Source organism: Protopterus annectens, chromosome 9.part0 (assembly GCF_019279795.1).
Source record: "Protopterus annectens isolate FY-2018-M chromosome 9.part0, PAN1.0, whole genome shotgun sequence".
Taxonomy (NCBI): Eukaryota; Metazoa; Chordata; order Ceratodontiformes; family Protopteridae; genus Protopterus; species Protopterus annectens.
The window spans coordinates 18,357,575-18,384,848 of NC_056743.1; the positions used below are offsets into that span (position 1 = coordinate 18,357,575).

The 27,274-nt window shown below is 41.6% G+C and overlaps 1 protein-coding gene across 1 annotated transcript in view; it reads right to left on the reverse strand.

Moving 5' to 3' along the window:
* The window catches only part of CKAP5 (cytoskeleton associated protein 5), a 4,315,141-nt gene that overhangs the window by 1,586,930 nt on the left and 2,700,937 nt on the right, over positions 1 to 27,274 (reverse strand). The window contains exon 20 of the mRNA XM_044084803.1: positions 247 to 421. Within this exon, the coding sequence (XP_043940738.1) occupies positions 247 to 421 (175 nt within the window). The remainder of the gene's footprint in view (positions 1 to 246; positions 422 to 27,274) is intronic.

Consider the following 27,274-nt stretch of genomic DNA (forward strand, 5'->3'; position numbering starts at 1 on the left):
TGACCAAACAAAATTGAAAAACCACTAGTCAAGCAGCATGTCTAACTGCCTCTGACTTTTCTGGATAAAGTAAATCAAATGAAATGTACAAGAATCAGACTCGTTAGGTTTACAGTATGGAGGTACAAATATTAAGAAGTGAGAATCCAAATAGGGGAGACAGACCATTTAAAAGCCATTAAAATCAGATGCAAATCAATGAACGTACAAGACAGTTTATATTTACACCTGTATTCAGTAACATACCAAAATCTTATTAGAGTCTCCAAGACGTCCCTTGAGTGCTGGGGGAAGCTCTCCAATATTTGGCAATATGAACTTGGCCTCATTAATAATGCCAGTCAACTCATCCAAACCTTCTTTACGGATCTTCCAGTTCTTGTCTCCAATTTTGGATACCAACTCTGATGTTATCTTGTCACTATAAAAGTGAAAGTAACGCATTTGTACGTTAACTAGTAATGGTTAACAATCACTTATGAATTCTCGATTGCCATTACAACAGTAGTTAAATGTCAACAAGTAAAGCAAAGACGTTAACTAGTAATGGTTAACAATCACTTATGAATTCTCGATAGCCATTACAACAGTAGTTAAATGTCAACAAGTAAAGCAAAGTGAAAAACTATAAGCAAAAAATGTTATACACGATGCAGTAATAAATGTACTACAAATAAGTCCGTGGTGCCTATCTACTGTAGGAGATACAGTATGCACACAAACACCCTATGGGCAATTTCTACCACCACCAATTTCACTCATTCCACACATCCTTCAGACTTTGCAGGACAAACAGGAAAAAAACTCAAGTGGATACACTAAGGATATGCAAATTCCACCAAAAAGGAGAACGAACACTGTGAAGTAGCAATACTAACCAGTGGATCAGTGTGTTACTCAAAAGAACACAAATCCAAACAGTATTGTAAAATAAGCTATCTAGTGCACGGTCATACAAAGAATTACTCAATCAAAAAATTATATTGCTACTTGCTAAAAAGTCTCCGACAATAAAGTACTGTGCAAAATATACTTACCAAACTAGTACAAATTTGAGGATATCACATTTAATTATACTTTGCTGATTGGGTTAGTCCCGCTAGGCCAATGGTCTCTTTACACGGAAGCACCAAGGTGGCATTCCACAGTAAGTCAACAGTTTGTAAACACCTTATTAGTGTTTTCTACTAGTCAGAAATTGTAAACCCTCAGATACCTATTATTCCTACATAGTGTCTTCAGTTCTTCAAGCCAAAATTCAGAGGATTGAAATTAACAAAAATCCCCTGTGTGCACCTTAGTACAATATACTTATGACCCCCCCCCCACACACACACACACAATGCTAACTGCTCTTCTGCCTGCACCCAACTGGCCTACTCATTCTGGAGGTAGAACTTGGCACACATGGTCTAAGACAAATCCCTGTGAATCATTTATTCCCAGACAGGAATCCTGATCAACTCCATTCCCAACAAGACTCTGGCAGTAAAGAGTACGACAGCTTATTGGTCCTGGGAGGTGGTCTACCCTCCATCTGTCTCTGGAGTCACCCCCCAACCTCTGCAATCACCACCTACTAAGGGTAAACCTGTATTGACATGCCAAATCTTACTCGATGGTTTAGTGTGAATGCAGTACTGACAGTGGGTTCTTCGGCCTTTAAGACCAGTACGTGAACACCTATTACACTCCCTTCCAAGTGTCATCTTTGTACTGAATCTGAGCCAGAACCACCTTCCTTCCCTCAGGAATGGCAGTGGAAACTTACTCCCGTCCACCCAGCTGAGCTCTTACAGGCTAATGATTCACTAACTGAATTCACCCACATCTTAGTTTGGGTTTTAACCATCTATTCCACACAGCTTTTGTAAGTGCATATGTAAACTCTCGCTTTCAAAGTTAAGAATTTTTAGATTTAGAATTTAAGAATTTTTGCTACAACAAAATGCAGAAAAAAAGTTCCATGAAAAGTTAAAATATTTTACAAGTTCAACCTAAGAACTACTTAGTGTGACCAGACCCTGAAAAATAAAAATTACCTTACCACAGTAAAAACACCATAAAATATAATAAATAATATAATAATAATAATAATAATAATAATAATAATAAAATATATAAAAATATAATAACTACTGGACAACGGGGGACACAGGCAGTAAATATTTTTCATTAATGTGTTTGCTTGGCATTGAGTACCAACTGCGATCTGAAAATGTTCATCAAACTGACAGATGAACTGTAGCCACTACTGAACATAAAGGAAATGAATGCCTCTGTTGGGTCTTACAGAAAATAAATTTTCCATAAATGCAGCATCACTGAAGATGCTGCAAAAAAGGCTTCCTTGACTGCTTAATGCAAAATTACACCTCATAGGGCAAACACCAAAACTATGTCAGATTCTCTCAAAATTCTGATTTTACCAGACACTGAAGAACATAGTATAATAGGTTCATAGGTTCATACTGGGCTGTGTGCCCTAGGGAATTTATAAACCTAGCCCAGAGTGTGCTTGGCTTTCGCCACCCATTTTAAATTAATTTTGCTATGCCCTTTTTCGAGGTTAGTATACTGTGCCTCTGTCTAACAGTGACACAGAAGTGATACCTGGGGTAAACCTACGATCTCCTATCCACTCATCAAGATTCCTCTTGAAGAGAGTCAATGAGGGACTCTGCCTAACCTGGACTGGGATTTTATTCCAGAGTGAAGGGAGCCTCTGGGTTATGAATCTGTCCCTCCAGCGTGTCCTATTTATTTCAGTGCTGAAGTTCAAGTCTCTCGAGCGCGTAGCTCGATGGGATTTGGATTTTCTGAGGTGCAGCATGTCCATTAATTCCGGGTTGGACATGGCTTTATACGTCAGGCATAGATCGCCTCTGAGCAGGCAGTATGCCACCGAGTAGAGCTGGAGTTTCTTTAACCGGGCAGCATATGGCATCTGTTTGAGCCCTTTGATCCTCTTGGTGAGGTACTTTTGGGGTCTTTCCAGTTGCTGCAGGTGTCTGGTAAGGTACATCCCAAAAGGGGCATTGTACTCAATTATGGGCCTGATGAGGGATGAGTAAAGAGGCACGATGACCTCCCCTGATCTAGATGATTAGGTGGTCTACATAAAATGTTTTTCTAACCACTTTGGCCACGTGGTTGTCAAATGAGAGATTGCTATCAACTTGGGTCCCCAGGTCCCTGATTACTTCTTCTGTACTTACTGGATTACCACCTATGTGGTAATTTGTGGGCACTTTGTTTTTGCCAAAGGGGATGACTATACACTTTTTGGCGTTTAGCTTGAGGCCATGGCTCTGGCACCAGTTGTCTGTTTCTATGAGGCCCTTTTGGAGGATGCTTGTGTTGGCTGTAGAGTCGATTATGGCGCCCAGTTTGCAGTCATCTGCGAACTTGGTCAGCCACAGTCCTTCCGTGTTGGTCTGTACCTTCGAGAAATATATACCGAATAAGAGAGGTCCCAGGACTGAGCCTTGTGGGACGCCACTTGTAACTGGTTTGGAGTCTGACATGGCTCCAGCAATTCTAACCATGTGGGTTCTGTCCTTGAGCCAGTTTGCAACCCATCTAGTGACATAGGGGTTTATATTTAAGCTGGTGAGCTTATCTATAATGCCCGAGTGGGGTATTGTATCGAAGGCTTTTGCGAGGTCCAGGTAGGCTGTGTGGACCACCTTCCCCTCGTCAATGGCCTCGGTGACTGTTTCAAAGAAATCGACCAGGTTTAAGAGGCAGGATCTGCTCTTAAAGCCGAACTGGGTAGGATCCAGTGTCAGTAGGTCCCCAATATCTTTATTTATGCGGTCCATGATGATCCTTTCCATAGCTTTGCAGACTAAGCTAGTCAGGCTTATGGGGTGATAGTTTCCAGGATCCGTTGAGGCACCACCTTTGTGGAAAGGGACCACTCTTGCTGTACGCCACTCTTTGGGTACATATTCTGTAGTAAGGCTGAGATTGAACAGTAGTTTTATGCTTGGGTTTAGCTCTTCTTGGAGTTCATGTAGGACGCAGCCCGGGACACCATCTGGTCCCAATGATGCTGTGTTTTTTGCTTTGGAGAGGACGGCTCTTACCTGAGCATATGAGATGTCAGGGGAGCAGCACTCTGCTGGGATAAATATTTGCCCTTTTGGTGGTGGTGGTGGGGGGGGGGGTTTGCACTGAACCGGTCAGCTAGGATGTTGGCAATGTCTGTGGGTTCAGTGTATTTTTTGTCATTCTGGACTAATTCTGAGCATATCTGGGAATTCCCACCCAGGTTCCTAACATAACTAAAGAAAGCCTTGTTGTTATCCTTAGTGTCCTGTGCAATTTTTCTCTCGAAGCTGGCCTTAGCCGATTTTATGAGTGCCCGTAGATTTTTGCTAATACTGATCAGAGATGCCTTCCCTTTTTGGGATTTTGCTCTATCATGTAGTAGTTTCCTCCTTCTAAGGACGTCTGCCTTTGGAGGATTGGGTCTTGGTTTTATTTGGGATTGCATGATCCATGCATTCCTGAAGGTGTTCATAGAATGCGTTTATAAAGGATTCTGCGGTCTGGGCCGTATTTTCCACAGGCCCGGGGGCTTTGATGGATTCCACCTCAGTTTTGAGGAGTGTGAAATTTGCTTTAGAGAAGTTTTTCACTGTGGTTTACTGGGCAGGGGGTGGGGTCGGGATGTGAATATCCAGTGAGATTAATTTATGGTCTGATCTTACCAGTGAGGGATACACTTCTGGTCTGGACCATAGAGTCCCCATGTTGGTGATGATCAGGTCCAGTATGTTTTCCTAATGAAGTAGGTAAGTTTAAAAGGAAAAAAAAAAAAAGATGAACTGGAAATTTTCCATAAATGCAGCATCACTTAAGATGCTGCAAACAAGGCTTCCTTGACTGCTTAATGCAATCAATCTATAACAAGGGTACGGTGAGATGGCAGCTATACTGTTCAAATGTCCACTTCTCAAATTGCTTACACTGTGGTAAGCAGCCTGTACACATCTGCACTACATTATGCATGGAGGATCAGCAAAGCAGTAAATCATATCCTTTTTATATGTTCTGTTTCCATTACCTGATCATTGGTCCCTTCAAATCTATGTGCATTCATAAGTTCACAGGAAGTTACTAAGCTAGTGGCCCTACAGCCCTTACAAGCCTAGCCACAGTAAATCCGAGTTGCCTCAAAATTCCTGGGTCAAATGGACATAATTCGCAGAGAGTCTATGACAAACACAGACCACCCCCTGTCCATGAGGGACATGGGTACCACAATGGGAATGAATTTGCTCTCTCCCATCCATTTGTCTAGGCTGCACTTGAACAGGGTCAGAGAGGAGCTCTGCTACACATGAACTGGAAGTTTATTCCAGAGTAGGAGCAATTTCTGACAGATGAAATTGCTCCTACTCTGGAATAAACTTCCAGTTCATAGGGCAGCCATGGTGGTGCAGTGGTTAGCATGGTCACCTCACAGCAAGAGGTTCTCCGGTTCGATCCTCAGTTGGGGTGCCTTCTGTGCAGAGCCTGCATGTCCTCCCTGTGGTCAAGTGGGTTTCCTCTGGGTACTCCGGTTTCCTTCCACATCCCAAAGACATGCAGTAGGCAGATTGGACACTCTAAATTGGCCCTAGGTGTGAGTGTGTGCCTTCTGTGGAAGGTTGGGTACTGGGCTGGCAACTCGACACTGTAAAACTCCACTGCCAATCATGAGCGGACAGGTGATCCGCTGTGGTGACCCCTAACCGGAAAATGCATTCACTTCTGTTCCAGCTTTCTCCATTTCCACTTTACTGGAAAAAAAATTCTAAGCTTGCTTCCCCCCTTTCCTGTGACAGGTCAGATCCGGATTTGCTGTGTCCAGGACTGTTTGTGAGCTCCTAATCCCCCCCCCCACACACTTAACTGGGGTTAAACTATTTCTGGCACCATAAAGTCTGTTTTTCAAAATTTCCCTTGCAACTAGCCAGCTTTTTAGTTTTAGTACTCATCGGTTTCTTTGATCTCAGCACTTGTTCAGAACTCATTGTAAGCACTAAATAACTTACAAATTACTACAGCACTCAACTTTCCTCACTTGTCTAGAGGAAAACAGTTTTTAGTACTTAATAAATAAGCACCTATTCAGGCAGGTCTTAAAGGTCAGCTACCGGTGTTTTCTCCTGTCTACCTGATGAATCTGGGCATCTTGGGACAATGCAGCAATTGCCTCATGTACACAGACGAACCTCTCCTCCTACCACCCAACACTATGACCTGTGAGAGATGCACTTATATAGCCAAACTGGAAGCAAAGCTCGCTTTACCAAAGACAGGCCTACAGAGTCAAGAGGAGAATGTAAACACTTGCACCACACCACACTCATCATATAGTCCCTCAAAACCTACACCACCAAAACACACATAGAACCACAAAACACACACCTACATTCACGGAGGCTCTCTGTACTAATCTGCCCAAACAGAGACCTCCAAAGCAAAAATGCAAGCAACCGCCACCCCCCAACACAACCCAAATGACACACAGTCCACATACTCAGTGTGCCACTCAACTACAGCCCATAAGGCATAACGTACCCAACACTCTAGTCATAGGTGACTCTACAGTCAGGCACACTGATGTTCCACTCACCAGGCTAAACAAGGAAAAAGTTACTGTCAGCTGCCTGTCAGGTGCCAGGATCCGTCACATAACGCACGCACTCAGGTCACTCCACAACAAGTACAAATATGACACTGTCATTGTCCATGTTGGTGTGAATGACCTGAGACTTACCTCCCTGGACTACTAGAAAAGAGACATGAAGGAGCTCTCTGATCTTGTAGCCCAGGCCGGTATGACCCTAGTCCTGAGCAGCATCCTGCCATCACCCAGAATGACACCACAGTACAAGGACAAAATGATTGACTTTAACAATTGGCTAAGCTTCTGGTGTTATTGTATGGGAATCCAGTATCTGTCTGCTTGGGATTACATGATCGACAGACCACGCTGCTTTGCCAGAGATGGCCTGTACCTGTCGCCCTTGGGATTCCGGATACTGGCAAAGGCTCTTGCCACCCCTATAGTGCCTTTTTTACGCAAGGTTCAAATGACAAATTCACCACCGTAACAGGTACAAGCAAGCAAAATCTGAGGGTAATGCTACTCAATGCTAGAAGTCTAAACCTCAAAATGCACTCACTCGAGACACTCCTTAAAATGGAGAACACTGACATCTGTGCAGACACAGATCTGGTTCAAAGCTCCAGAGAGCACCCCTGCATTACCAGGCTATAATTCATACCACATCTTTCGGCCACCAAACCCGGACCGAAACACTAAATGTGGAGGCGTGTCCATATTCATTAAGGATATCCACACCTCCAAGCTAGTTGCTCAGCATAATACATCCGAGATTATCCAAGTTCAACTAACTCTGGGCAAAACTGCAATCCAGACTGTAGCTTGCTACAGACCCCCCCCACCACCACCATGCCCCAGGATTCCCATTCTTCTTTTCTTGATACACTGGAAAAAATTAAAGGTACAACCCAACACTCTAATAATGGGTGATTTCAACTACCCTACCATTAATTGGGAAAACTACTCATGTACCAACTCTTTTGCTCAACATTTTCTGGAAATCATCAATTCCAACGCTTTGGATCAACTTATCCACACCCCCACCAGAGGCAGCAATATCCTAGACCTTGTCATCACTAACATGGGTGACCGGTGTTCCACACCAGAGGTCAGCTCCTCGTTGGTCAGCCTCATAAAATCCTCCAAACCTAGTTATGAAAACAAAATTGCCACTGATTCTAAAGGCAACCACAAAGCATTCTATAGCTGTCAAAAATCTCAATGGCAACCTCAGAACTGCTCTGAGTTACATCACAATGACACTAAATATACAGAACCAACTGATATTGCCAACATCCTGGCAGATGGGTTCAGTGCCAACTTTACCCCCCCTCTCACCCCCTAAAGGGCCCATCTTTATACCGGAAGAATGCAAAGTTCCTGTAATCACAGCTGCACAGGTAAAAACTTCACTCTCCAAAGCCAATAACACAGCATCCATGGGACCTGACATCATCCCAGGCTGCCTTCTACATGAACTACAGAATGAACTGGCACCCCACCTAAGTACCATGTTCAAACATAGCCTCACCTCAGGCTTTGTGCCCATTGAATGGCGCACCGCGACAGTTATCCCACTCCACAAAGGGGGGCCACAACAGACCCTGGGAACTACTGCCCCATTAGCCTGACGAGCCTAGTCTGCAAGGCCATGGAACGTATCATGGAACTCAAAGACATTTGAGATCTCCAAACACTGGACCCCACACAGTTTGGGTTTGTAAAAGGCAGATCATGTCTCCTAAACCTGATAGACTTCTTTGAAGTAGTCACCAAAGCCATAGATGAGGGTAAGGTGGTTCACACAGCCTATCTAGTTCTCGCCAAAGCATTCAACACCATCCCCCACTCTGGAATTATAGATAAACTCACTATACTAGGTATAAAACCCTATGCCACAAGATGGGATGCCAACTGGCTTACTGAAAGAACCCACACTGTGAAAGTAGCAGACTCCAAATCAGACTTCAGACCAGTGACAAGTGGAGTACCACAGGGTTCAGTCCTGGGTCCTCTCCTGTTTGGTATCTACTTCTCTGAAGTACAGGCTAACACAGAAGGTCTTTGGCTAACTAAATTCATAGATGGCTGCAAACTAGGAGCCATAATTGAAACTCCTAACGATGTGGACACTGAAACAGATGCCTGGTGTCAAAGACATGGTCTCAAGCTCAATGCCAAAAAGTGCACTGTCATACCCTTTGGTAAAAATTCTGCACCCATGAACTACCACATAGGCGGTAGTCTACTTAACACCAAAAGTGTAATAAGAGACCTTGGGACACAGCTGGATAGTAGTCTCTCCTTTGATAATCACATTGCCAAAGTGGTCAGGAAATCCTTCTACGTGGCACACCTCATCACAAAAGGTTTCTCATCCAGAAAAAAAGATGTCATTGTTCCCCTCTACTCATCACTCATTAGACCCATTATAGAGTACAACGCCCCTTTTGGTATGTACCTCACAAGACATCTACAACAACTGGAAAGGCCGCAAAAATACCTCACAAAGAGGATTACTGGCCTCAAAGATGCCTTACGCTGACGGTCTCAAAAAACTCCAGCTTTACTCCATCGCATATCGCCTACTCAGAGGTGATCTCTGCCTAACATACAAAGCTATGTCAAACCCAGAGCTGTTAGATATGCTCCACTTAAAGAAATCCCAATCCCTCAGAGCTACACGCTCTAGGGACCTAAACCTTGTCACCACAATAAACAGAACATACTGGAAGGATAGATTCCTGTCCCAAAGACTTCCCATACTCTGGAACAGACTACCTATGTCAAACAGAGCTCCTCATTAACACTCTTCAAGAAAAATCTTGATGATTGGATGGGGAATAGAAAATTCACCCCTGGGATCACTTCTGTGGTTCTGCTTGACAGGGGCACAGGAAAATAATTTTCTTGGGTGGCGAAAGCCAGGGTACATTTTTGGCTAGGCTTGTATAGGCCCTACGGCCAATAGCCTAGTACCTACCTATGAGCCTAATAAGGAGCAATTTCTGACTGATGTATCTGTCCCTCCAGCAAGCTCTATTAATGTCACGGGCTAGGTTCAGATACCTAGAGTGAGCGACTCTTGTGCCACTTGCCTTACGGATGTGCAGCATATCAGAACAAGGTCAGAGGCTGCCCTATAGGCCAGGCACAAGTCACCTTATAAGATGCACAGTTCAGTAGCAGGGCTCTCAGTCTATGCATGCAAGTCATGGCATGGAGGCCTTGTATTTTCTTGGTGAGAAACCTCTGTGGTCTCGCCAGCTGCTGCAGGTGTCTGGTGAGGTACATGCAGTAACAAGCATTTGTACTCATTCCTCCCCTACACATGCCAAGGAGAAAGCATGTCTCGGTCCATCTACTCTTCCCAGCAAGAGATGAGGGCAGGGAGGGGGATGTCATTTAAGACAGCCAGACATCTGCTGTATGCCCATTTCCCCTAAATAACTTGTAGCACCTAATAAGCACAGCCGCAAACACCAACCTGACAAATAAGTGTTACAAGAAATAAATGCCTGCATTTACAGAGGAGGCTACTTGGCACACCCACCTTTCACAGCACGAACAGTGGCACACAAACTACTGGAGTACTGTAGCTGTACTACAGTAGAGCAGCATGCCAAACTGCTTCTCTACTCCCAGAAGGGATAAGGCAGTATCGACACTAAATGACACTGGCTCCAGTTAGTTTCTTAAATGCCCAATTTTTCTGTATCCAAGTCAGGTCTTCGTCCCTCTGCTCCATGGGCAGAAAGTCAAACATTAGGCAACTTTTTTATTTGTTTCATAAGTTTTGTCAATAGCTGAAGATTTCATATTGGTATATATAAAGTATGTAAGTTCTGTTTACTTGTGTTTTGTCTCGTTTAAATGTCCGATTCTAAAAGAATATCTATGGATTGAAATAATCCAGAACAGAGGGGGAGTCTGTTCAAATACTTGCAATTAAATCTCATAGAATTTCTACAGGAAACACAATTAATAAAAATGTAAATAAACTTTCATTAAAGAATTATTTGGTTTTAGCAGGTTCTGGCTTTCGAGCTAAGAGAGGCACACTCAGCTTTGGAAAAACTCATCAGTAATGCCTAAAGTCAAAGACACCCATGTTGATAAAAATGGTGTGTTAAGCATTGTTATATTGGCAAACTCTTACTTGATTCCAGGGGTTGGAATTAAAGATGCAAAAAAATTACCTGGACACTACAGCCTATTGCATGAAAGGTGAAGCCCTAATAGCTGGTGATTTTAATTGTATTTTATGAGACAAAGATTCAGAGAATCACATCTTCAGCCAAACACAATGAATTTTGCAAATCTAATGAATTTAAAGGTCATATACGAGCTAAGGAAAACAAACTCAATTCAATTACCAATTATTCATATAGATATGGAACACAAATATTGACAACATTTTTGTCCAAAAACAAGTCTATCAGATATCAGAGAAGTTTCAATAGCTTCATGTCCATTATCGGACCATAATGCGATCATTTTTATTTTAAAAACTGACACTCTAAGACATCACAGAAGATTACCAGCGTACATTAATAAAATAAAGGGATTCAAGCATTGGCATGTTAGAGATAAAAAAATTTCCTAGAAATAAACATGAATGGTGAAATAACTGACATTGTCCTGTGGGATTCACTAAAGGCTTACGTAAAGAGTTACAGATATTAGTAAACCAAGTGAATGGGACAAATACTGGGTTATCTGAATGTTTGCTGCTTTCTGATGCATTTTTCTCCCGTTTGTCCATCTAACCACATAAATGAATGATTCAGATAGTCGGGTGCATTCAATTTCATGTTTTTGATCATGGAGGTTGTACTGCTAGCAGTACAGCTAGCCACATTTCTAAAAGATTGGGTCTCGCATTCTTGCCTAACTCCGACAAGTCGCCCATCAGTTTTCAAGCACTGTACCTTAAAAACACACCCTCTTGGATGTTTTTGCCCATGTAACGCCCTTTTTATAATTATGAACACCTCCCTTCTTTTTGCCCTCCTTATTGTGTCCATAAAACACCCTTGGGAGCAGGAATTTTTTTCAGTGATCAGTTGCTGAACTTAATCCTTTTTATGAAGCAATTCCTCTCCTTTGTATGGACCTTCTAAGAGGAAGGTTTGTTTAATTTTTTTTCCTCACGTGTTGGCATTATTGCGTTTAAATATCATGAATCTGCTTTGGAACACACTAGTTTATTAACAAGTGCTGTACACGCTTAGCATTAAGAGCTTTTAAATGTGCACGTAGTCTGGTCATTCAGCATTCCGTAAATGCTGTAATCTGCAACTCCTTTTTCTGTTATCTCTCTACATGCATATAGCCACTACTTTCTGTTAAAATTCAGCTTGCCAACTGAACACTGTTCAATTAGACTGCAGCAGCTGAAACATATGCACTAAATACATCAGACATCATTTGCTGAGTGACTATCATGGGTGATATATCATATGCATGCTCTCCCATTGCTGCTGTTTTGCTAGTGTTTAATCTTGATTTACTAATTGTCCTTTTACTTTTTTTCTTTTGAAGTTCTGGTAATTAATGTGCTTATCAGCGGAAAGCAAGTCCTCTCATTCCCAGTGCTCTTCTAAGACTTTTTCCAGTAAGTATCTCGTTACTTCTTTTAAATATTATTAGCAGTCTGGTTGTGGACCACCTTATGTTTTTTTTTTTTCTCTATTAACAGGGGCTGGAGAGACTTACTGTGAATGCTTTTGAATGTGCATGTAATCTGATCATTCAGCATTCAATAAATGGTGTAATAGACAGCCTCTGTTTCTCCTCTGCAACTACGTAACCACATTTTTTTGTTAAAGCTGGGCTTGTCATTTGAATGGACTTTACCTCTGCAGTTCTCCTATTCTGCCAATGTTCAGTTTTGATTTAGTGAGTCTCCTTTGCATATTCTTTTTGATTGTTGAAGTTCCGGTAGAATGTTTATCAGCAGATTCAGTAGTGCAAGTGTTCTGTCCCGTTTAATAGAATTTGCTTTTGTTTTGTTGAGGTTGTTTATATTTACTTTATTTTTTATTTTACATTTATTGACCGGGCTAGTCTAACTGGATACATGTCCATTTTCAGTAGACGCCAAGACATATACAAAAAATATGGGGAGATAAGCTCCAAGGCAGATACAATATAAAAAGTTGCAACAGTCCAAAGTTAAACAGCTGTTGGTAATATAAAGTACAGTACTCATCATAAGCATAACTCAAATAATAATAGGTAATTATACAAGAGATGTTACTATATACATATATATATGAACTGTCAAGTCATAGTCTTTGCTATCTTAAGAGTAAGTCTATAAAGGTGAGGAGTATTCATTAGTGTAAGGGAGGCAAGTTAGTCAAGGTTAGTACAGGGGCATATAGCCAGTGGGTATGGATGAACAGTTTTAGCTTATGTTTAATAGAGTTAATGAAGACAGAGATATGAGTTCAGTGGGTAAAAGATTCCAGTGCTTTCCAACAGCATTAGAGAAAAGGGAGTCTCCTGCCAAGTTGTTGGCTTTGCAAGTATTGATAAGTATTTTGTTTGAAGAGCATACATTCTTAAGACTGTTGTAAGGGGTAATGATGCCAGTGAGTACTGGAGTGTTGGTGGGTTGGTAAAGGGTTTTATGGGCTATATTAAGCTGGAGAAATTTTATTATTTTTATTTTACATTTGTTGACTGGGATAGTCCGACTGGATGCATGTCCATTTTCAGCGGAGGCCCGGGGAGGAAAGCTCCATGGAATAACAAATCATCATAACATGTCACATATTACAAACAAATATATTATTTACAGAGATTAAATGGGCAGAATATACAAATTACATATAGAATATTTTTAGTGATTAGAAGAGCAAACATAACAAATAGTCAGGCAGTGTTATTCAGCGAGAGAATCGGATAAAAATACATAGTAGGTTACCTAGCAGATTTACACATTCCAGAGACAGGTTAACCAGGCTTGATACAGTGACATATCCAGTTTGTTCCAGGTGGCGTTTGAGCTTAGTTTTGAACTGACCAAGTGGGGAGAGTAAGGTAATGTGCAAGCCATTTCCAGTGTTTGCTTATTAACAGTTTCCCTTCTCTGCCCCTAGCCAGGGACACCAACAGCTGGTCAGTTTTTCCTAAATTCTTTTGTCTTGTAGAGGTAAAATCTAAGCTGTGAACCTCCAAGAAAAGCAAGGTTCCTCTCCTTGTTGAGATGGTCAGGAAAAACATGGGTAAGGAGACAGCTTAATTCAGGGACAACTTTGTCACTACTTTGACATGAAAGAGGTACTGGTGCAAAGGGAGAGCAGAAGGGAGGGATTCCAGCCCCATAGATGCAACAACAACCACATACTCCAAGCCATTCATAAAAGGATGAACAGCAAGAGACCAAGTCTCATGCAGAACCATGGAGGCTCTGTATTTGAGCTGGGCCTCTAACTACTTAAACTTCCACTAGTACATCTCCTTCTCCTTATGAAGGATGTCCCCAAAGATGAAATCCTTTCATGGAGGGGCAGAAAATAAGATAACATCAGTGTCAGATCTATATTGGAGAGAAGCAAAAGAAGAGACTCACACAGGGCAATCCATCTGAATCAGAATCGGGGGTGTCTGAATCCTCCAAAGGAGGTGCCACCCTTATTTCAGAAGGGTGCACAAACAACTAAGGTACCTCCACAGCATGCTGCTTCAACTTCAGCAATGACAGGAAATCCTAAGCTAGCAGAAGTCATTGAGAGAAAGCCTGGAAAGTGAAAGGAATGAAAGAGTGGGAGGTTGGCATAATGGTCAAGGTGTTTACCTCACAAACACAAGGTGCAGGGTTTGATTCTCACATGGGGTAATTGGCCAGGCCAAAAATGGCCCACAAGGGCAGTTAGCCTAGTACCAATCTATGAACCTATAAGGCACTGCTCAACTTTGGTTGTGGTAAACTCATGGCTACCAGTTTGGCTTTTAGTGTCTTAAGCCTCCTAGATCTAAAAAAAGCCACTTTGGAGAACTTGGTGAATGGGTGAATGACCAGGCTCTCCACTTAGACACTGAGAACTTCCTGACAAATGAAGACTGTTTGGACTCAACCCTTGATAACAAGAAAACAATGCTCTGACAGAGAGGCTCCCATGGAATAAAAAAAAAAAAACTTGTCATCTGTCTGGGGAGGGCATATAGAGGCAATGGCAATGTAGCCTGCACAGTGTTCACTCAAGAGGCCTTGGCCAACACAGTCTGAAGATGGGGGCAGTGAAGGTGACTCACTGAGTCCAAAGCTGCTGGATTAAGGAAAACCCAAGCCATGTGACACACTGTCCTTGGTCTCCTGATATTTTATATCATGACATTTATTGTCATGTTTCTTTTCTGGAGGTTTGCTCCCAGAAACCTTGGCTGATGCCTCAGCTGTTCCAGACCAGACATATGCCCTCCTTATGAGATGCAAACTCCCAGAAATATTTAGCTCTTGTCCTTTTGGGTGAATATGACAATGTGGACAAGCACCCACACTGTGCTGTAGGCCAAGGCAGGAGAGGCAATAAGAATAAAAACTTTTGAGGGGACCTTGCTTCTTCAGAATCAATACAGTTATTGAATTTACCAACAATATTCAAATCAGCCACTATCAAACATGAGACTGCCAATTACAGCACTAAGAAAAACACCACCTTAATTCCTCTAGGAGGTACTTTTCTTTCCTTTGGAAATGGGTCAGCCAACTGACTGACAATACTGCAATTACGCACAGTTAGCACGAAATTTCTACAGATGCTATTAGCCGATGCTCTATTGTACTGCAAATTATATGTGGTAAACGGGAGGGGAAGGTACACCCATGAATGTTAGGCTGGCTGTTGGACTTGTGGCAGGCAGAATATCCCACAAATGATGAATGCAACAGTGAACAGTACAATGAACATCAGTATGTGTCAGAAGGAAGTCTGAGCCAGGTAAAGTGATAAAACAGACAACTACTTTTTCAAAGACTACAATGAAAAACCTGTGTAGGAAGAAGTACTTGCAAATTGAGGCAAACTATTGTCCAGACAACAGGGAAAGGTGTCTGAAGTAACGGAAAAACAGGTCTAGGACAACCGACTAATATCCTCATTATCGAATTCTACCTCTGAACACCTTACAGTAGAATCTGAACGCAGATTTTTCTACACAGCGTAAAGACCTCCACAACCAATACTACTACTAAAAGAATCAACCCCAACATCGATAACCTTTGTGGAAAAGAGATTTCACTCTGAAACGACAAGGAAAGAAACTATTTCATAGCTTAAAATAAACCAAATGGTTGCAGATCAAACGGCTACTACTTCCTGGAACAACAAACTATAAGTCGAGAATCAACATACAGGCACTTAGTATGAAAAAAAGTTTAATAAAAAAAAAAAAAAAAAATGCTCATTAATAGAGAGGTTAGTATTCTTGGTTTAGAAAGGCAAAAATGGTAAAAAGGTATGATGCTAAAAACTCATAAAACTGGCAGAAATACATAAAGTATGGCAGGCTGGTATTTAAGGACTGGACAGAAATTGAACTTGGTTTGGAAATTCAAGCCATCCGAATTGCTTTAGATTAAGAAAGTGATGTGTTCTAAAAGGAGAGGCAGTTGCAAATCTGGCAATATTACAGGAGATTGCCAGTTTATTTAGGTTGTTCTTAGAAAGGTTAGTATAGATAGGTGAAGCATAGAGTACAGTGGAGATTAAGTGAGTTCTGGCTATAGTGGTCCTGGCTACTGGAGTAAGAAAGGGTTTGATTCTATAGAGGGACCCTAATTTTTTTGTTGATTGTTTTTACTGTGCTGTTTATATGAGTATCGAAGTTAAGGTTGCTATCTATTGTTATTCCTAGAAGTTTGGTGGTAGGTTCAGGAGATAGGAGAGTGCCATTATTAGATGTGAGAAAAATTTATTAGGGTGGACTTTCAGGTTGGGGTGAACAGTAAAAGTTTAGTGTTTTGGGGCTTTAGCAGGAGGCAGCGGTTTAAAAACCATTGTTCTACAGTACTGAATGCATTTATATAGATAGGTTCATAGGTTCATACTAGGCTATCTGCCCTAGGGCATTTATAAGCCTAGCCAGAGTGTGTGTGTGGCTTTCACCACCCCTTAGGATGAGAATACTATACCCATTAGTTTGCTGTGCCTCTGTCCAGCAGCGATACAGAGATGATTCCCGGGGTAAACCTACGATCTCTCATCCACTCGTCAAGATTTCTCTTGAACAGAGTCAGTGAGGGGCTCTGCCTCACAAGGACTGGGATTCTATTCCATAGTGTAGGGAGTCTCTGGGTGATGAATCTGTCCCTCCAGCACGTCCTATTTATATCCGTGTTGAGGTTTAAGTCTCTTGCTCTCGTGGCTCTGGTGGATTTGGATTTTTTGAGGTGGAGCATGTCCATTAATTCCGGGTTGGACATGGCCTTGTATGTCAGGCACAGATCACCTCTGAGCAGACGGTATGCAACTGAATAGAGCTGGAGTTTCTTCAGTCGGGCATCGTATGACATATCGGTTAGAAAGGCACACAGAAGCAGTAAACCACAAAGTTGAATGCACCAAGATAAACGTTTAATAGTGACCAATAATAAAGATTTGCAACAATAACATTCTGACAGTTTGAACATTGTCTTTGCAAAACTAACATTGATTATTAAACGGTTTCAATTTATAAATTTGTGGTTTACAACTCTTGGCTTGCTAACTGCTTCTTTTAACACTTTGTGTTTTTTGGGAATTTGTGGGTTTCTCAGTTGACTCTCTCTTTGGTTTTAGTTGTTTTTTGTGCTACTTTCCTAGTATATCGTATGACATATGTTTGAGCCCCTTTATCCTTTTGGTGAGGAACTTTTGGGGTCTTTCCAACTGCTGCAGGTGTCGGGTAAGGTACATTCTGAATGGGGCGTTGTACTCAATCATTGGTCTGATAAGTTAAGAGTACAGGGGTACAATGACCTCTTCTGATCTGGATGTGAATCCCTTCATGATCAGGTGGGCAATGTAGAAGGTCTTCCTAACCACTTTGGCAGTGAGTGTCAAAAGAGAGGTTACTGTCAACTTGGGTCCCCAGGTCCCTGATAACTTCTTCCGTGTTTAATGGATTACCACCTTTGTGGTAATTAGGGGTTACCTTGTTTTTCCCAAAGGGTATGACTATACATTTTTTGGCATTTAGCTTAAGGCCATGGCTCTGGCACCAGTTATCCATTTCTATGAGACCTCTCTGGAGGATGTCTGTGTCTGATGGAGTGTCAATTATGGTGCCCAGTTTGCAGTCATCTGCAAATTTTGTCAGCCACAATCCCCTATGTTTGCCTGCACTTCAGAAAAATAAATGCCGAACAAGAGGGGGCCCAGGACTGAGCCCTGTGGGACACCGTTCGTGACCGGCTTAGAGTCTGACATGGCACCAACAACTCTAACCCTGTGTGTTCTGTCCTTGAGCCAGTTTGCAACCCATCTTGTGACATATGGGTTTACATCTAAGCTGGTGAGCTTTTCTATGATGCCCGAGTGGGGTATTGTGTCAACGCTTTTGCTAGGTCAAGGTAGGCTGTGTGAACTGCCTTACCCTCATCAATGGCCTTAGTGACTGTTTCGAAAAAGTCGACCAAGTTCAAGAAGCAGGATCTGCCCTTGACAAAGCTAAATTGGGTAGGATCCAGTGTCTGTAGGTCCCCAATGTCTTTATTTATGAGTTCCATTATGATCCTCTCCATAGCTTTGCAGACCAGGCTCGTCAAGCTTATGGGGCGGTAATTTCCAGGGTCCGTAGAAGCACCGCCTTTGTGGAGTGGGACCACAGTTGCCGTCACGCCATTCTTTGGGTACATATCCTGTAGTAAGGCTAAGATTAAACAGCAGCCTTATGTGTGGGTTTAGTTCCTCATTGAGTTAGTGTAGCACACAGCCGGGGACACCGTCGGGTCCCATTGATGCTGTGTTTTTTGCTTTAGAGAGAGCAGCTCTCACCTGGGCATCTGAGATGTTTGGGAGGCTAGACTCTGGTGGGATAGATATTTCTCCTTTTGGGGGGGAGGGAGGGGAGAAATTTGCACTGAACCTGTCTGCCAGTATGTTGGCAATGTCTGTGGGTTCAGTGATTTTTGTATTTAGATACATTTTGTATTTTATAAGAAAATAATGTTTTAACATAACTGAGTAGATACTGATGCATTCGACTAGTGTGAGTTACAATCAGCCTATTTGGTCTTGTTTTATAGTCTTGATGCTTCACACACACTACACACACACACACACACACACACACATATATATATATATATATATATATATATATATACATATTAGAGAGTGGGAGACAGAATTAATTACTTTATAACCACCTCCTTTGCCTAACATCAGATGCTGCAGTAAATTGCATGTGGTTGTGATATGCTTTATTTTACATGACTAGAAATATTTTAATGAAATGTAGCACATTATAGTTATTCTCTGGTCACTGAATGCAAAGAAAAGGACATAGCTTTTTAAATTTGTTGACTGGTGGGCACTCTTCTGAAACATTTTTATTTTTATGAATGTAAATGTGGATATCTTTTGAAGTAAAGTAATGTCACCCACAGCATCATCTTTAGTAAGCAATCTGTACAAAATCAGTGTCGCATTCTTACTGTAAATTTTTGGAAAAGAGACCTAGAAGTAATAGAGAAGAGCTGTCATCTGATCACTACCTGTTAGCAAAGGAAAACATTTTATCAAGCTCATCCTAATCACTATGAAATTTGTGCATTTGTTTACAATTGCGTGCGCCCTTCTGAAAGTACACAGTCACTTTCACAAATGCTTCAGCAGGACCCATTTTGTATGTACGTCTTGTATCAAGTCCCTTTAACACTTTTCTGTTTTTGTTAGAAAAAATTCTTTTTATCAGTATGAAAGTTGTAAAAGGGAATTCAGTCCCTTTCGCGAATTTTAATGTAAAAATGCCATAGCAGAATAAAGTACTTTCAGCATAGCAGACTCGTTCACTAAATGAGGTGTCAGTTTAAAAACAAACAGAAGCAAGATGGGCTTTGCAAAGTGCTACTGCACTTTCAGAAGGAGATGCACCAGTTTAAGTAATCACTTAAAGTTTTTATTCTACAACTAATACATGTATGCTGGTAAAAGCTTGCATATACAGGGTTTGCTTGCTTAAATGATAATAAGCAGTGTAAAATATAAACATCTTGGGGTGCCCATAGCTGTGTTTGAGTCAAACTGCGATAGAAAAACTGCTTATTACTACATTGGCTCTGCTGAAAACTGTACAGATCTTGACCTTGGAGCACTTTAAGCAGTGAAACATCTGTCAGATTCATTCTTCAACCAAAAGATGTTGAAGTAAGTGTGGTCATGCAACGAAATGAGATCCTGCATTTGTTTAATATGTTCTTGCTTATTCATGAAATGTTACTGATTATGCATTGCTACCATTGAGAGCCCTGCTACCTACATTTTTTCTTTACTGAGGTTAAGTTTTTTAGTGATCACTTATTTGATAGTAGACTGCGTTGTTCTAACTAAGAAAGTGATCTTCAGCAGGTAGTGTGCATAGTTGTGAACCATATCATACAATGGTTAGCAAAATATTTGGGGGAAGGGACACATTGTTCATGCAATCACATAGACATTTTGTATTAGAAGTATAGAGAATTAGCACATTTTTGCAACATAATGACCAAAATGACAGTACTGATGTAGACCTTCTGTTCTCCAGCTGAAAAATACAGTTTGCTGATTTGGAGAATAACTTCGACTCACCCATAACCTCTCTCAGTTGTGCCCAGATATGTTTTTGGTGTACAGTAGCACTGTGCATTATGCTCATTAGCTGTAGTAGTTAGAATTTCCCAAGTGTCCTTTGCAGCACAGTGAGTCTTACTTATGAGTTTGTATACTATTATGTTTTCTTCTAAATGCTGCAGAGCTGTTCAGCATGTACTTACTTCTAGTATGATTTCTGGATTGCCTGGTTGGTGTGGTTTATGGATCCCCTCTGAGTGATGTTGGGTGTAATTCCAGATGTCATTCTTGGATATGTTGAGTTTAGAACACATCAGATTTGCATCCATCTAATGTGTCAAGTATGGAAGTTTTTCTCTGTGTCAGCAATTCATACGGTCTGTTTTTCCCTTTTAGGATCGGTTTTCTGCCTTCGTTGCCTGGTGCAGTTTCCATTTGCTATGGATTTTGAGTTGCATAGTCTCCGTTGTTTTGATGTTTGGCATGGCTTTTTCGTTGTTTCTCGTTTCATTATGGCACATCTTTTGTTGATCTTTACTGAACCACAGCTCATAGTCTCTTCCTGCTCCCTTATGATTTAAGTTTTACACCTTTCCATTTATTGACTAGTACAATTTAAAGATTTTCTGGCTCCACATGTCCTTGTCCTTCATTGTTATCATCACCTCCTCATGCAGTTTACAAGTCATTTCTCATTCCTTGTGGCCTGGTCTCCCCTTTTCTGATCACTTCCTACTACTGACATTTTGGATGGTTCTTGGTGGTGTGATTACTTATTTCAGTGGTCACAATCTTTCTACTGTTACGAGGAGTTCCTTTTTTCCTTTAGCCATCACCTTGACCTTTCTTCTCCTGTTTTCTGTTTGAAGCAGTTTGAGTGTTTCTTCCCATACAGGACAATCTCCTACCTGGAACCCAGCCTGGTATTTCTGGTTCCAAGTACTGTGGGGTCTTCTTTATCTGATTACTAGGTACTGTATCGATCCTGTAAATGTATTCTTCAGCACAGTGGTTCGTCAGGTAGAAATGCTGCCTCACAGCAAGACGTTCCAGTCTTGCCTGGGGGTGCCTATCATAAGGAGTCCGCATTTCCATCCTGTGCTCTAGTTTCCTGCCACATTCCAAAGACATGCTGTAGGTGGACTGCACATAGCTTTGAGCATGGTACAACAGAACAACAGTGGCAAGACTAGCCACTGGTGGTACAACCTCTCTCCCACTCCTCTTAGATGATCTTTCATAGTAACACTACACTTGACTTCACTGTTGATTTAAGTATTCTTATTATTAACTTATAGATTCCCATGTGGGAATTCTGTTAACCAATAAAACTTGTGTAAATATAACTCAATGTTATTTTCTGTCAGCTTGTATACCAAGTACATTTTAGTCCAGTTGTATCTTCAGTTGTACATATTTGCTGCTATCAATCTCTGTAAACCTATACACTACGTCCAACTGTATATCTTGTTTTATTGATACTGCCTCACCTAGGCGACTATTTGTAAACTTCTCTATCAAGTATTTTCTTAATTATGTTTTTTCTTTTGTATTTCTCTGTGTGGAGCTTTTCTCCCTGGACTTCCGTTGACAAAGGGCATGTTGTCCAGTCAGACTATCTGGGTAAACAAATATAAAGTAAATAATTAAATAAAATAAACAAACATTGGCTCCAGATGACTGACACTGTTAATGTGACATCCCACCTTCATGCGCCATGGGTTTGTGATTGTAGTAGTGACCAGAATTAGAGTCTTATAAAGTGCACATTGAAGCAAAACCAGTTCTACTCATTTTTTATCAAGCAAGAGTAATAACAATTTTCCCTATTTTGGGCCAGACAATTGTGTTTTTTTTTTTAACAGGTTGTCTAAGACTTGGTATTATTTGACTGGTTTTCAGAATACAATTATAACACGGGGGGGGGGGGGGGACTTGGGGAAGGGCAGAAAGAAAGCAAAGTAAGTTACTAATAGGATATATAATGTGTAGATATAAACAGACACACGCATGCTGTCTATAAGTTAGTGTGTGGATGTGTTTATTTCCATCTCTTTTTCTATATTTATACATAAATACAGATATATATATATATATATATATATATATATATATATATATATATATATATATATATATAGAGAGAGAGAGAGAGACAGCGGAAGACTTGCCTTTAGAGAGCTCTAGGTCTATACTTACACATACATATTTAAAATCTGTAGTTGGGTATCATTTGTGCACAACTCAGAACTATCCCCGTTTTTGCAGAAAGTTTTTGATTTTTAGATCTTATTTTTGACATGTCCCTCGTACATTTTCTTATAGCTTAGTGAGAATTATAATCAGTCAGTAATGGCAAACAGATGTTCATACTTAACAAATAAAATACGTTTTCATTTTTTAAACAAAATCTATATTGAATAATATTGAATCATACTAATTCAGCCAAAGTATTTCGACATTGTTCTTAATTTTTTTAATAATATCCCATGTAATATCAGCCAAACTACTTTTTATAAGTTCCAGTTGACACATTTAAATCATGCTTTGAGCTTCCTATAATTTGTTTACAAGTGTTTCCCATTTTGCCCATTTATTCCACATGAGATATAACAATCCACGTTTTGGAGATACAAGGCTGAACGATTCAGCTGAGGCATTTCATGACTTTCATTACTTGTTGCTTATTTATTTATATAGTTGCCACTATTTGATAATGGCATACTTAATGGCTTTTATAATTTCACTGTTTCTTGCTAGGCTGTTGACACTGAAGTATCTTTAGAAGCATTCCCATCTCATATATTCAGGCCTTGTAATGCAAGTATAAATAACCCACAGCAGGCACATTTACATGATAACCCTTTCCCTAAGTGCCAAGTGTACTATTATAGGGATGAATTTGTGGTTTCCTATCCATTCATCCATGTAATGTCTGATGAAGAGTAAGCAAAGCACTTTGCTTTAAGACACTTCCAGGCTGGTCAAACAGTATGAGTCACAGGAGACTCTCCAAGTGCAGTTAACTGACATAACCCTAATTCAAAAGTTACCTAGTTAACGGCCCCCAAATCTGACTCAAGATGCCCAATCCACCTATTTGGACCTGTTCAAATCTATCAGGATTCAACCCTCTATCCTGTTTCTGGGTGACTAACTTCCCAAACATAGATTGGAAGAACTACTCATGCCAGAGCACAAATGCCCAGAGATTCCTTGGCCTGTCAATGCAAATGCCTTGGATCAGCTAGTCGATACCCCCACAAAGGGTGATAATATCTTGGACTTGGTATTAACCAACATGAGTAACCACTGCAGCATCATCCTCCCTTGTAAGATCTGACCACAAAATGGTTACTTTCAAAGTCACCATCTCCTCCAACCCCCCTCTAGCTAGGATCAGACAAAAAAACTTCTCCAAAGCTGACAACAGCCTCCAGAGGGATAGTATAAACAAGCTTCACAGCCCTCTCCCCCTCTGTAGGAACTGGCACCAATGTCCAAATCTACACCGAAGCAATATATCAGCATTTATATACATGCATGGAATCAGGAATACCAGACAGGACTAAATCATCTTCCACAAGGAAGAGTAAACCTATCTGGTGGACATCTGCAATAAAACTCTAACAAAAGGAAAAAAAATGCTGACCAAGGAGCAGGTGCCCAATTGGAAGCAATGTCTCCTTAGCTTGAACAAGCAAATAAGAGCACTAGTGAAATCCTCCAAAGCAAACATCAAGCCCAGATTGGCTACATCTACTAGACAAAGTCATAAGGCCTTCTCCACACGTCTGCAAGCTCAAAGGAAGCAGACAGATCTGTTCAAAACTGGTGGTCAGGGACACCACATACACAAATGCAATAGATATACTGTAGCAAACTTGCTGGCTGACAGATTCAGCGAAAACTTTACCCCTCTACTGCCCCCTATCAATTAATCAAGACATCCCCAGTACCTGCCCCCTTCCCTTTACATCTAGGAACAGGTCAACACTACTTTCTCAAAGGCAAAAAATGCAGACTCCATTGGACCTGATAACATCCCAGGCTGCATCCTACGTGAACTCAGGCAGGAACTTGCAGCACGATTAGGCACCCTATTCATCCAAAGCCTGAGTACTGGCTTCATCCAAGCTGAGTGGAGGAGAGCCACTGTCATCCCGTCACACAAAAGTGGAGCGTCCACTGATCCGGGAAATTATAGACCCATCATCTTAACTAGCCTAATCTACAAGGCCATGGAATGGATTATCATGGACCTCAATAACAAGGACATTGACAACCTCCAAACTCTTGATCCCACACAGTTTGGCTTCAAGGGGAGGTCATGTTTGCTAAACATGGTTGACTTCTTTGAGACGGTCACCAAATTCATGGATAAGGGGAAGACTGTTCACACCGCCTACCTTGACCTGGCCAAAACCTTTGACACTATTCCCCACTCGGGCATAATAGATGAACTCTCTCAACTAGGCATCAATCTATATGTTACAAGATGGGTAGCAAACTGGCTCACCTACCTAGTCAAAACAGGGATACTACCTCAAGTAGTAAACCCGTAACAAGCAGTGTACCCCAGGGAACGGTCCTTGAGGCCTCTGTTATTTGGGATTTACTTTTCTGAGGTGCAGGCCAAAACCAGTGGGCTATGGCTGACCAAGTTTGCAGATGACTGCAAGCTGGGTGGTGTCATCAATTCCCCTAGTGATGTGGACATCCTCCAAAAGGGTCCCAACTCAGACAAATGACTGGTGCCAAAAATATGGCCTCAAGCTGAATATCAAAAAATGTATCATCCTCTCTGGGGAGAGTGACATCCCCAAAGATTACCATAGGTTCATAGGTTCATACTAGGCTATCTGCCCGAGGGCATTTACAAGCCTAGCCCATCGTTTTGTGGCTTACGCCACCCCTTTAGTATGGGGAACTATACCCATTATTTTGCTGTGCCTCTGTTGAGCAGTGACACTGAGGTAATCCCTGGGGTATATCTGCGATCTCCCATCCATTGGTCAAGATTTCTCTTGAACAAGGCCAGCGAGGTGCTCTGCCTCACATGTACCGGGATTTTGTTCCACAGCATAGGGAGTCTTTGGGTGATGAATCTATCCCTCCAGCACGTCCTATTAATAGCCGTGTCGAGGTTTAAGTCTCCGCCTTGTGGCTCTGATGGATCTAGATTTTTGAGGTGAAGCATATTCATCAAATCTGGGTTTGACATGGCCTTGTATGTTAGGCAAAGGTCACCTCTGAGCAAGCGGTAAGTGACTGAATAGAGCTGGAGTTCTTTCAGTCGGGCAGCATAGGACAGATTTTTGAGACCCTTTATCCTTTTGGTGAGGAACTTTTGTGGCCTCTCCAGCTGCTGCAAGTGTCGGGTCAGATACATCCCGAATGGGGCATTGTACTCAATCATTGGTCTGATGAGTGATGAGTAAAGGGAGACTATGACCTCCCTTGATCTAGATGAGAATCCCTTCATGATAAGGTGGGCAATGTAGAAGGTCTTCCTAACTACTTTAGCTACATGGGTGTCGAATGACAGACTACTATCAACCTGGGTCCCCAGGTCCCTGATAACTTCTTCTGTGCTCAGTGGATTGCCACCTATTTGGTAGCTAGGGGTAACCTTGTTTTTCCCAAAGGGTATGACTATGCATTTTTTGGCATTTAACTTCAGGCCGTGGCTCTGGCACCAGTTATCCGTTTCTGTGAGACCCTTCTGAAGGATATCTGTGTCAGATGTGTTTTCTACTATAGCGCCCAGTTTGCAGTCATCTGCAAACTTTGTCAGCCATAACCCTCCTGTGTTTGCTTGTACTTCGGAAAAGTAGATGCCAAACAAGAGTGGGCCCATATTAATAACATCCTAAGCACTCAGTCATGACAGATTTGGGCACCCAGGTTGATAGCAACCTGAATTTTGACCACCATATTGCTTCCGTTGCACAAAAAGATTTTTCATGGCCCACCTCATAAGTAAGGATATCTCATCCAGAGATATGGAGGGCACAACATCCCTGTATTCTTCCCTTATAAGTCCCATCACAGAGTACAACAATCCTTTTGGCATGTACCTGTAAAGCACATGCAGCAGCTGGAGAGACCACAGAGGTCCTTCCCCAGGAGAATCCAGGGCCTCAAACATCTGACATACACAGACAGGCTAAAATCCCTAGCCTTCTACTTAGTTTCATACAGACTCCCTCAGAGGTGACCTCCGTCTAGCATACAAGGTAATCTCGGACCCCACCTTGATGGGATTGCTGCATATCCAGAAGTCAATTCCACTTGAGTAACCTGCACGCAGAGCTTCAACCTGGTCTGTGACATCAACAAGACTTGTTGGAGGGACAGATTTGCATCCCAGAGACTCCCCCCATCTATGGAATAGACTCCCTTCTCCACATCAAGCAGAGTACCTTTTTACCCCTTTTTTAAGCCCAACCTGGATAACTGGATAGGAAAATGAAATATACCCCTGGGATTCCACCTATGTCCCTGCTGGAGAGGGGCATTGGGTGCTGACTTGTCTAAACATGAGCTAAACTCTTGGCTAGGCTTCTAAGGCCCTCAGGGCGAATACACTAATAACCTCCTATGATCCTGAGTGGAAGAATATTCTAAAAATATGGAATTCTCTGTGATACATATCTATCCATCCATGATGTTCTACTTATGTTGCAAAAAAAATCTCTTAAATGGATGTTTATGCCATCAATGGACTTGTGGTTGTGTAGTACTTCTGAGTATAGAATCTGTTGAATATGTGAGGCAGAGGTCACTCATCAGCAACCTGAGAATAGGGACCAAGCTTTGTTACAATATGTGCACTTATTTATTCCCTTGATTTGCTTGACGAGAAGACCCTGTACATTCAAGT